This window comes from Salvelinus namaycush, chromosome 22 (genome assembly GCF_016432855.1).
Source record: "Salvelinus namaycush isolate Seneca chromosome 22, SaNama_1.0, whole genome shotgun sequence".
NCBI classification, from domain to species: Eukaryota; Metazoa; Chordata; class Actinopteri; order Salmoniformes; family Salmonidae; genus Salvelinus; species Salvelinus namaycush.
This window is the reverse complement of record NC_052328.1, coordinates 1,750,777-1,763,271: the sequence shown is the minus strand read 5'-3', so window position 1 is coordinate 1,763,271 and position 12,495 is coordinate 1,750,777. Positions and strand designations below refer to the sequence as shown.

The window sequence follows — 12,495 nt, the reverse complement described above, 5'->3', positions numbered from 1 at the left end:
TACGATATAACTGCATGTTATAAAGGAGCGACTTAATGAAGTTTTAAGATCTTTTAAAATGGCAAGAGGTAGCTAATATACCTATGGCACTAAGAGTGACAAACTTGTTCTCTCTGGGGTTGATGTTGGTGTCGTAGGGCCGGTTGCCCCACATGTGGGCAGCACTGTTGACCAGCCAGGTAGCGTTCAGTACCAGGGTGTATCTCAGCAGACCTGGCACGAAGTAGCCCAACCACAGGCTCTCTCCCCACAGGCACCAAGGAACAAACATGGGGATGAAGAAGCACATCAGCACCACTGACATCTTGTAATACCTGTGGAGAAGACCAGAGTTCAGAGACATATCCTCCATGACATCTTGTAATACCTGTGGAGAAGACCAGAGTACAGAGACATATCCTCCATGACATCTTGTAATACCTGTGGGAAGACCAGAGTACAGAGACATATCCTCCATGACATCTTGTAATACCAATCATACGGAGGCAGCACAGATGATACATGTCTATTCAAACTGTCAGTGTAACAGCAGCTACTCCTCGTGGCGTCCGGCAACATTAAGGCAGTTATATGAAAAACACTACAATACATTCATAACAGATTTCACAACACACTAAGTGTGTGCCCTCAGGCCCCTACTCCACTACCACATATCTACAATACAAAATCCATGTGTACGTGTGTGTGTGTAGTGCGTATGTTATCATGTGTGTACATATCCATGTATCTGTGCAGATAGACTGTCAGTCTAACAGACCTCTCTCTACAGGACCCAACACAGCAGATAGACCTCTCTACAGGACCCAACACAGCATCTCTACAGGACCCAACACAGCAGATAGACCTCTCTCTACAGGACCCAACACAGCAGATAGACCTCTCTCTACAGGGCCCAAACACAGCAGATAGACCTCTCTCTACAGGGCCCAACACAGCAGATAGACCTCTCTCTACAGGACCCAACACAGCAGATAGACCTCTCTGTACAGGAACCCAACACAGCAGATCAAGGACAACAACCACCCGAGCCACTGCCTGTTCACCCCGCTATCATCCAGAAGGCGAGGTCAGTACAGGTGCATCAAAGCTGGGACCGAGAGACTGAAAAACAGCTTCTATCTCAAGGCCATCAGACTGTTAAATAGCCATCACTAACACATTAGAGGCTGTTGCCCTATATACATAGACCTGAAATCACTGGCCACTTTAATAATGGAACACTAGTCACTTTAATAATGTTTACATGTTTTGCATTACTCATCTCATTTGTATATACTGTATTCTATCCTATTCTACTATATCTTATTCTATGTCGCTCTGACATTGCTCGTCCATATATTTATATATTCTTAATTCCATTCATTTACTTTAGATTTGTGTGTATTGTTGTGAAATTGTTAGATATTACTTGTTAGATATTACTGCACTGTTGGAGCTAGAAACACAAGCATTTCACTAAATCCGCAATAACATCTGCTAAACACGTGTACGTGACCAATAAAATTTGATTTGGAGAATATTGATTAATCAATAGAACTTCATCATCCAAAGACAGACAAAAAGGTCAACGGAGAAGAGCTAGTTAGAACATCAACCTACTTCTGCTTCCAGCAGTTGCAGTTCTAAGAGTATGATGCTGGGGTTGTGGGTTCGATTCCCACACGGACCAACATACTGAACAGGTGTCACTGTCCACGCTGACCGTTCTAGAAGCCATGGAAGCGTCTGCTAAATGACCATGTTATTCTCATACTATTAAGTGAACGTACTCTGTTGTTTCTCCTTCCAGCAGTTGTTTCTGAGGTTGGAGATGTAGTCATCCTCCACACTCCTCTCCACAGTCTTCAGATTCAGTCCGTTGTACTCCCTGGAAAAGTGGTCTCCCACATAGTACGGCACCCTCAAGGTCTCTGTGTACCTCTTGTGGGTGTGTCCAATAGACCTGAATTTGATGGAGATAGATACAGAGAGAGATACAGAGAGACAGAGAAAGATACAGAGAGACAGCGTAATGAGTGAATTTTTATTTTATTTAACTAGGCAAGTCAGTTAAGAACAAATTCCTATTTACAATGACGGCGTAGGAACAGTAGGTTAACTGCCTTGTTCAGGGGCAGAATGACAGATTTCTTTTACCTTGTCAGCTCGGGGATTCAATCTAACAACCTTTCAGTTACTGGCCCAACGTTCTAACCACTAGGCTACCTGCCAACCCAGTGAAGCAGCTTCACATGAACCCAGCAACACCAATCCCTTTATCGTGGGATATGACAGTGGACTACTCTCTGACACAATCACTATAGTCTCCCACACGACAGTAACAGTGGTGATAACAGACAGACAGAGGAGTAGAGTATTGGTGGTGATAGCCTGGTGGTTAGGTGCGTTGGGCCAGTAACCGAAAGGTTCTGGATCTAATCCCCGAGTTGACATGGTAAAAATCTGTCGTTCTGCCCCTGAGCAAGACAGTTAAACCCACTGTTCCCCGGGCGCCGATGACGTGGATGTTGATTAAGGCAGTGGCCCGCACGTCTCTGATTCAGAGCGGTTGGGTTGAATAAGAATGACACATTTCAGTTGAATACATTCAGATGTACAACTGACTAGGTATCACACTTTCCCTGATTGCACAAGTTGACTGCAGGTATTCATTTAAAAAGTAGTTACAAATATTTACATTTATTGAGAAATTACAAATAAATAGTTTTGACGGTATTGAAAAACCCTACTGTGGCTTTTTCTAAATACCCTGGTATACTGCCCAAGCCTACCAGCCATCGCCGGGTCTTAACCACGGGCCAGCCATCGCCGGGTCTTAACCACGGGCCAGCCATCGCCGGGTCTTAACCATGGGCCAGCCATCGCTGGGTCTTAACCAAGGGCCAAAGAGCCCCTGCTGACGACTACTTTCCCCTAAAGTCAATCTATGACCTGTGACCTCCCTAAAGACTACCAGGCGGTGTCCCAAATGACACCCTAGTCCCTATTTAGTGTCCTACCATTGAACAGAACCCATAGGGATAATGCACTATATAGGGAATAGGGTGCCATCTCTCCACCTCAGTCAAACTAATGCATCTAGCAAACACAAAAAAAACTGCTGAAAAACCACCTTCCCAAACAATTTCCAGAAATAATCATTACTAGAGGATTACCAAATTGTGAAATGCATTGTTATAGCAGGATAACATAGCAACTGGAGGATAATCCGTCCCATCCAAGGCAGTTCAGCATTTTGTAATACAAAGAAAGAAGAATCATCAAATGATTGCATTACTTTGGCGGAAGTTGCTTAATAATACATCATAGTCAAATGTCTGACTATACGACTTTAAGACAGCACAGCTAGGGTTGCAAAATTCCAGTAAATTAGCCAAAATTCCAGATTTTCATTCATCCTGGTTGGAACATTCCCAAAACCTCTCTCATCATCACTCAATGCCTAGGTTTACCTCCACTGTACTCATATCCTACCATAACCTTCTCTGTACATTATGCCTTGAATCTATTTTTCCACGCCCAGAAATCTGCTCCTTTTACTCTCTGTTCCGAACGCACTAGATGACCAATTCGTATAGCTTTTAGCCGTACTCTTATCCTACTCCTCCTCTGGTGATGTAGAGGTTAATCCAGGCCCTGCAGCACCCAGCACCACTCCCATTCCCCAGGCGCTCTCATTTGTTGACTTCTGCAACCGTAAAAGCCTTGGTTTCATGCATGTTAACATCAGTAGCCTCCTCTCTAAGTTTGTTTTATTCACTGCTTTAGCACACTCTGCCAACCCGGATGTTCTAGCCGTGTCTGAATCCTGGCTTAGGAAGACCACCAAAAACCCTGAAATTTCCATCCCCAACTACAACATTTTCCGACAAGATAGAACTGCTAAAGGGGGCGGAGTTGCAATCTACTGCAGAGGTAGCCTGCAGAGTTCTGTCATACTATCCAGGTCTGTGCCCAAACAAATAGCTTCTACTTTTAAAAATCCACCTTTCCAGAAACAAGTCTCTCACCGTTGCCGCTTGTTATAGACCCCCCCTCAGCCCCCAGCTGTGCCCTGGACACCATATGTGAATTGATTTCCCCCCATCTATCTTCTGAGTTCGTACTGTTAGGTGACCTAAACTGGGATATGCTTAACACCCCGGCCATCCTGCAATCTGAGCTAGATGCCCTCAATCCCACACAAATTATCAAGGAATTTACCAGGTACAACCCTAAATCCGTAACCATGGGCACCCTCTTAGATATCATCCTGACCAACCTGCCCTCTAAATACACCTCTGCTGTCTTGAACCAGGATCTCAGCGATCACTGCCTCATTGCCTGCGTCCGTAATGGGTCAGCGGTCAAACGACCATCCCTCATCACTGTCAAACGCTACCTAAAACACTTCAGCGAGCAGGCCTTTCTAATCGACCTGGCCCAGGTATCCTGGAAGGATATTGACCTCATACCGTCAGTAGAGGATGCCTGGTTGCGCTTTAAAAAGTGCTTTCCTCATCATCTTAAATAAGCATGCGTCATTCAAAAAATGTAGAACTAAGAAGAGATATAGCCCTTGGTTCACCCCAGACTTGACTGCCCTTGACCAGCACAAAAACATGCTGTTGCGTTCAGCTATTTCAAACAGAAATTTGCAGACTGAGCACTAATTCCAAAAAGTTTTGGGACATTGTAAAGTCCATGGAGAATAAGAGCACCTCCTCCCAGCTGCCCATTGCACTAAGGCTAGGAAACACAGTCCCCACTGATAAATCTACGATGAGCGATCATTTCAATGAGCATTTTTCTACGGCTGGCCATGCTTTCCACCTGGCTACCCCGGCCAACAGCTCTGCACCCCCTGCAGCAACTTGCCCAAGTCCGCCCCCGCTTCTCCTTCACCCAAATCCAGAAAGTTGATGTTCTGAAAACGCTACAAATCAGCCGGGCTAGACAATCTGCACCCTCTCTAAAATTAGCTGCCAAAATTGTTGCAACCCCCATTACCAGTCTGTTCAACCACTCTTTCGTATCGTCTGAGATTCCCAAATATTGAAAAGCTGTCTGGGTCATCCCCCTCTTCAAAAGGGGAGACACTCTAGACCCAAACGGTTATAGACCTATATCTATCCTACCCTGCCTTTCTAAAATCTTCGAAAGCCAAGTTCACAAACAGATCACCGACCATTTAGAATCCCACCGTACCTTCTCCACTATGCAATCTGGTTTTCGAGCTGGTCATTGGTGCACCTCAGCCACGCTCAAGGTCCTAAACGATATCATAACCGCCATCGATAAAAGACAGTACTGTGCAGCCATCTTCATCGACCTGGCCAAGGCTTTCGACTGTCAAATCACCTCATTCTTATCGGCAGACTCAAGGGCCTGTTGTCTGGACCTCTGGAAGTCTCTATGGGGGTGCCACAGGGTTCAATTCTTGGGCCAACTCTTTTCTGTATATATCAATGATGTAGCTCTTGCTGTTGGTGATTCCCTGATCCACCTCTACGCAGACGACACCATTCTGTATACATCAGGCCCTTCTTTGGACACTGTGTTAACTTCTTTGGGATAGGGGGCAGTATTTTGATGTCCGGATGAAAAGCGTGCCCAAAGTAAACTGCCTGCTACTCAGGCCCAGAAGCTATGCATATGCATATATTTGGTTAGAAAACACTCAAAAGTTTCTAAAACTGTTAAAATTATGTCTGAGTATAACAGAACGTATTTGGCAGGCGAAACCCTGAGGACAAACCATCCAGGAATTTTTAGTTGACTGTGTTTTCAATTAGCTTTCTATGGTAAACTAGATTTATGATGCACCTGGTTGCAGTTCCTATGGCTTCCACTAGATGTCAACAGTCATTAGAAATTGTTTGATGTTTTTCCATTGAGAAATGAAGAAGTACAGAATGAGAGTCAAGCCAAGTGACCTGTTTGGGGCACACGACCTGTAGCTCGCTCCACTTTGATTTTATCCGCTATTGAACACAGTATATTCAGTCTTAAATTTTGTCGATTATTTATGTTTTAGGATACCTAAGGATGGATTAGGAAAGTTGTTTGAAATGTTTGGACAAAGTTTACAGGTAACTTATTAGATAATTTATAGTCATGTTGGGCGAGTTGGAACCGGTGTTTTTCTGAATCAAACGCGCCAAATAAATTGACATTTTGGGGATATAAAAAGGAGTTTATCGAACAAAAGGACCATTTGTGATGTTTCTGGGAAATATCGGAGTGCCAACAGAAGAAGATCTTCAAAGGTAAGGCATGAATTATATCGTTATTTCTGACTTTTGTGTCGCCACCTGCCTGGTTGAAAATAATTTTTATGCATTTGTATGGTGGGGTGCTGTCCTCAGATAATCGCATGGTTTGCTTTCGCCGTAAAGCCTTTTTGAAATCTGACATCGCGGCTGGATTAACAAGTTAAGCTTTATTTTGACATATTGCATGTGTATTTTCAAGAATGTTAAATATTTACAATTCTGTAGTTTGAATTTGGCGCCCTGCACTTTCACTGGATGTTGGTCAGGTGGGACGCTACCATCCCACCTAGCCTAGAGAAGTTAACAAACCTCCAAACAAGCTTCAATGCCATACAATCCTCCTTCCATGGTCTCCAACTGCTTTTAAATGCTAGTAAAACTAAATGCATGCTCTTCAACCGATCACTGCCCGCACCCCTGACTAGCATCACTACTCTGGACGGTTCGGACTTAGAATATGTGGACAACTACAAATACCTAGGTGTCTGTTTAGACTGTAAACTCTCCTTCCAGACTCACATTAAGCATCTCCAATCCAAAATTAAATCTAGAATCGGCTTCCTATTTTGCAACAAAGCCTCCTTCACTCATGCTGTCAAACATACCCTCGTAAGACTATCCTACCGATCCACGACTTCGGCGATGTAATTTACAAATTAGCCTCCAACACTCTACTCAGCAAACTGGATGTAGTCTATCACAATGCCATCCGTTGTCACCAAAGCCCCATATACTACCCACCACTGAGCTGTATGCTCTCGTTGGCTGGCCCTCGCTACATATTCGTCGCCAAACCCACTGGCTCCAGATCAACTATAAGTCTTTGCTAGGTAAAGCCCGGCCTTATCTCAGCTCACTGGTCACCATAACACCCACCCATAGCACACGCTCCAGCAGGTATATCTCACTGGTCACCCCCAAAGCCAACACTTACTTTGGCCGCATTTCCTTCCAGTTCTCTGCTGCCAATGACTGGAACGAATTGCAAAAATCCCTGAAGCTGGAGACTTATATCTCCCTCTCTAACTTTAAGCATCAGCTGTCAGAGCAGCTTACCGATCACTGTACCTGTACACAGCCAATCTGTAAATAGCACACGCAACTACCTCATCCCCATATTGTTATTTATCTTCTTGCTCTTTTGCACCCCAGTATCTCTACTTGCACATCATCTGCAAATATATCACTCCAGTGTTGATGCTAAATTGTAATTATTTTGCCTCTATGGCCTATTTATTGCCTTACCTCTCTAATCTTCTACATTTGCACACACTGTATATAGATTTTTCTATTGTGTTATTGACTGTACGTTTGTTTATCCCACGTGTAACTCTGTGTTGTTGTTTTTGTCGCACTGCTTTGCTTTATCTGGGCCAGGTCGCAGTTGTAAATGAGAACTGGTTCTCAACTGACCTACCTGGTTAAATAAAGGTGATAAATAAAGAAAGACCAGGCTACTCCATGAGGTGATTATCCGGGGGGGGGGGGGGGGGGGGGGGTGTCAGGGGTTAGACTCACGGCCTGAAGCTGAGGCTGTAGGGGGCGGTGGAGACCATCATCTGACTGAGAGCTGACACAACCACCAGGATGACGATGGGCAGCAGCTGGACAAAGAGCGCAAAGCCTCCCTGAAAAATCACAACACACAGGTTTGTTAGACACAACAATGACAAACTGACATGGTAAACTATACAGGTTTGTTTGAGTTAACTGATAACACTGCAAAACCAACTACCGGTCTTAAGCCTAGCAATCCACTTTGCACAGGCTAATTTCACATACACTATATGTACAAAAGTATGTGGATAAACTTTCAAATTAGTGAATTCGGCTATTTCAGCCACACCCGTTGCTGACGTGTATAAAATTGAGCACACCGCCATGCAATCTCCATAGACAAACATTGGTAGTAGAACGGCCTTACTGAAGAGCTCAGTAACTTTCAACATGGCACTGTCATAGGATGCCACCTCTCCAAAAAGTCAGTTCGTCAAATGTCTGCCCTGCTAGAGCTGCCCGGTCAACTGTAAGTGTTGTTATATTGAAGTGGAAACGTCTAGGAGCAACAACGGCTCAGCCATGAAGTAGTAGGCCACACAAGCTCACAGAACAGGACCGCCGAGCGATGTAGCCCATAGAGCATAAAAAGTGTCTGTCCTCGGTTGCAACACTCACTACCATGTTCAAAACTGCCTCGGGAAGCAACGTCAGCACAAGAACTGTTTGTCAGGAGCTTCATGAAATGGATTTCCCTGGCCGAGCAGCCACACACAAGCCTAAGATCACCATGCGCAACGCCAAGTGTCAGCTGGAGTGGAGTAAAGCTCACCGCCACTGGGCTCTGGAGCAGTGGAAACGCGTTCTCTAAAGTGATGAATCCCACTTCACCTTCTGGCAGTCCGTCAGACGAATCTGGTGTTGGCAGATGCCAGGAGAACGCTACCTGCCCCAATGCATAGTTCCAGCTGTAAAGTTTGGTGGAGGAGGAATAATGGTCTGGGGCTGTTTTTCATGGTTCGGGCCCCTTAGTTCCAGTGAAGGGAAATCTTAATGCTACAGCATACAATGACATTCTAGACGATTCTGTGCTTCCAACTTTGTGGCAACAGTTTGGTGAAGACCCTTTCCTGTTTCAGCATGATAACAATGCCCCTGTTCACAAAGCGAGGTCCATACAGAAATTGTTTGTCGAGATCGGTGTGGAAGTGGAACTTGACTGGCCTGCACTGAGCCCTAACCTCAACTCCATCAAAAACCATTGGGATGAATTGGAACGCCGACTGCAAGTCAGACCTAATCACCCAACATCAGTGCCCCCACCTCACTAATGCTGTTGTGGCTGAATGGAAGCAAGTCCCCACAGAAACATTCCAACATCCAGTGGAAAGCCTTCCCAGAAGAGTGGAGGCTGTTATAGCAGCAAAGGGGGGGACCAACTCCATATTAATGCCCATGATTTTGGAATGAGATGTTGGACAAGCAGGTGTCCACATACTTTTGGTCACGTAGTGTAACAATACAGTTCTACCCAAGTAGACCATTCTCAGTTTGCAGTGCAAAAACAACAAGGACTCCCCCTGCTGTACAGCAGGCTAACTAACATACATTAGAAAACCATTAGAAAAATGGCTAAATTTATCTACTTAATAACCTGAACTGGAAAATGTGCAATCACAAAAAAAAACACTGGCATACCTCTCTCTGTTGTCCCTGTTGTCCCGCTGGCCTCTGATAACGCCCATTTCTGTATACATGAACGTTGCCTTGAGAAGCAAAACAGACAACCAATAGATAGAGCATTAGCAGTGGAGGTGTCAGTAAAATATGTAGATGCAATGGTTTCTAGTGACTGTGTCTGTGTGTGTGTGTGTGTGTGTGTGTGTGTGTGTGTGTGTGTGTGTGTGTGTGTGTGTCACTCACTTGCTGGAAAACCCCCTCCGAAGAACATATTGAAGAGGTCCTCAGGTGAAATATCAGCCTGGAAGTCTCCGTTGGTCTGTCCCTGTCTTGACGGATGTCTCTTCTCCTCACCACACTGGTCATACTGTTTCCTCTTGTCAGCATTACTCAAGCAGGAATAGGCATTTCCAATAGCTGGGGGAAAACAAACACCTTTTTGGGTACCTTCAAATTACATTAAATGATATACAATTCATTGGAGCGGTTTCCTGGACACTGATTAGACTAGAAAGCATTCTCAGTTGAACACGTTTTAGTCCAGGACTAGGCTTAACCTGTGTCCGGCAAACCGGCTCCTTTGAATGGTTATCGCATTAAAATAATGAAGAAAATAAGTCTGGTTTGGGGCGTACCTTTAAATGCCTCAGTGGCACCCGGGGCGTGGTTTTTGTCGGGATGGAATTTCAACGCTAATTTTCTATATGACTTTTTGAGATCATCTTCAGACGCATCTTTCTTCACTCCGAGAATCTCATAGAAGTCTTTACACTGTTTGATTCTGTAAAGACAGAAGAAGAAAACTATAAAGACAAAACACTCAATTGTTTCCAAGATATTTTCATTTTTCCGATAGGGAAGATTCAATGTGGAAAGTGGGAGTTAAACAGATGTTTGATGTTAATGTTTTAGAAGCAGTTTCAATATAACATGCCATTTAGCAGATGCTTTTATCAACAACTACAAAAATATATACATGTGTGGTCCCAGCTCAGCAGGAACATTGGACGACAGGTAGCCTAACGGGTAAGAACGTTGAATAAAAAAAATCGGTTCGAATCCGAGCCAGCGACCATTTAACCCCCAACAACTGCTCCCCGGGCACCGAAGACATGGATGTCGATTAAGGCAACCCCTCACACCTCTCTGATTCAGAGGGGGTGGGTTAAATGCACCTCTCTGAATCAGAGGGGTTGGGTTAAATGCACCTCTCTGTTTCAGAGGGGTTGGGTTAAATGCACCTCTCTGATTCAGAGGGGCTGGGTTAAATGCACCTCTCTGAATCAGAGGGGTTAAATGCACCTCTGATTCAGAGGGGGTGGGTTAAATGCACCTCTCTGAATCAGAGGGGTTGGGTTAAATGCACCTCTCTGATTCAGAGGGGTTGGGTTAAATGCACCTCTCTGATTCAGAGGGGTTGGGTTAAATGCACCTCTCTGATTCAGAGGGGCTGGGTTAAATGCACCTCTCTGTTTCAGAGGGGTTGGGTTAAATGCACCTCTCTGATTCAGAGGGGTTGGGTTAAATGCACCTCTCTGTTTCAGAGGGGTTGGGTTAAATGCACCTCTCTGATTCAGAGGGGTTGGGTTAAATGCACCTCTCTGATTCAGAGGGGTTGGGTTAAATGCACCTCTCTGATTCAGAGGGGTTGGGTTAAATGCACCTCTCTGATTCAGAGGGGGTGGGTTAAATGCACCTCTCTGATTCAGAGGGGCTGGGTTAAATGCACCTCTCTGATTCAGAGGGGCTGGGTTAAATGCACCTCTCTGATTCAGAGGGGCTGGGTTAAATGCACCTCTCTGATTCAGAGGGGCTGGGTTAAATGCAGGAGATACATTTTGGTTGAATGTATTCAGTTGTGCAACTGACTAAGTATCCTTTTCCTTCACTTTCCTTGCAATTACATTTTATATGATAATAATTGCAATGATAGTAAATTCCATGCATCCTACTTCTTGACAGCGTCCAGTTGATCTGAGGTGTAGGATTTGGCTGTCTGCGAGGCCTTCTCTCCTTGGTCCTCCTCTCCAGGTCTTCGCTGCCTTGGCCCAGTGCCATCACTGGATCCTGACTGGTTGTCATGACCAGGGGTGAAACCATTTCTTGCAATTAAGTCGAGCAGTGCTGGAAATACAAATAGAGTAACATTTAGAGGAACATTTGAGTATGGTAGTTTCCCCCAGAAACGTCTCCACTGAACAGGCCCATTGGGGGCAAATCTCTGATGACATCTCCCTCTTGTGAATTATTCGAAGTAACAGCGTCAAAGACCGCTAACTATGCAGCTACACCGTTTGTATTTAGCTAGCAACATGAGATTGAGTGCAACTGAATGTACTGACTACACAGTTTAACGTTAGGTAGCTCGCTAGCTAGCTAATATAACCAGAATTAAACGGACTGTGTATACTACAACTACAACAGTGACAATGCAAAATCGAGCCAGATTAGATGTTTTATATGAAAAATCGGCGATAATTAGCTAGCTATAGCAGTGAGAATGGTAACGTATTAACGCAACTATAGCGGGCCCTCCATTTCCCAGGAAAAAATATACCCTGGATGCTAGCTGACATTCATGTCGCTTCTCAAGCGGCCGTCTCTTACCTCTCGCCTTATCCGTCGGAAAAAGTTTCTGTGCCTTTTCTAGAAATCTAACGGCCTTCTCTGCTTGATTGTTTGTTAATGCAGCAGTTGCAATGTCAATGCAACGCTCTGCTTCGTCCCTGTTTACTTCCATTGCGGGACGCAGCTTGAGGTAAATAAAAAAATAACGCTAATAGCCGTTGTAGGGCGCTTTCTAATGACGTCACGCATTATGTAGTGACGTAGAGGTGTGGTCATGTTGGTATTGCCTACTAGATGGAGCCAAACTTTCCATAACAAAGCCATCACCTACAGAGATGAACCTGGAGAAGCAGGCTGGTCCTGGGGCTCTGTTGACAAACACAAACAGAGCCCCAGGACAGCAGCACAATTAGACCCAACCAAATCATGAGAAAACAAAAATATAATTACTTGACACATTGGAAAGAATTAACATAAAACTGAGCAAACTAGAATG

General features: G+C 44.6%; 1 protein-coding gene across 1 annotated transcript; it reads right to left on the bottom strand.

Annotated features, from left to right (window-relative positions):
• Positions 1-212: 212 nt before the first annotated feature.
• LOC120017454 (dnaJ homolog subfamily B member 12-like) lies at positions 213-12,227 on the bottom strand. Its single transcript, XM_038960207.1, has 8 exons — positions 12,039-12,227; positions 11,384-11,555; positions 10,067-10,212; positions 9,675-9,848; positions 9,450-9,517; positions 7,773-7,882; positions 1,770-1,942; positions 213-314 (listed from the first exon to the last, which is right to left on the bottom strand). Exons 1-8 carry the CDS (start codon positions 12,169-12,171, stop codon positions 289-291), a joined length of 1,002 nt encoding a protein of 333 aa, XP_038816135.1. The 5' UTR covers positions 12,172-12,227; the 3' UTR covers positions 213-288.
• Positions 12,228-12,495: the final 268 nt, after the last annotated feature.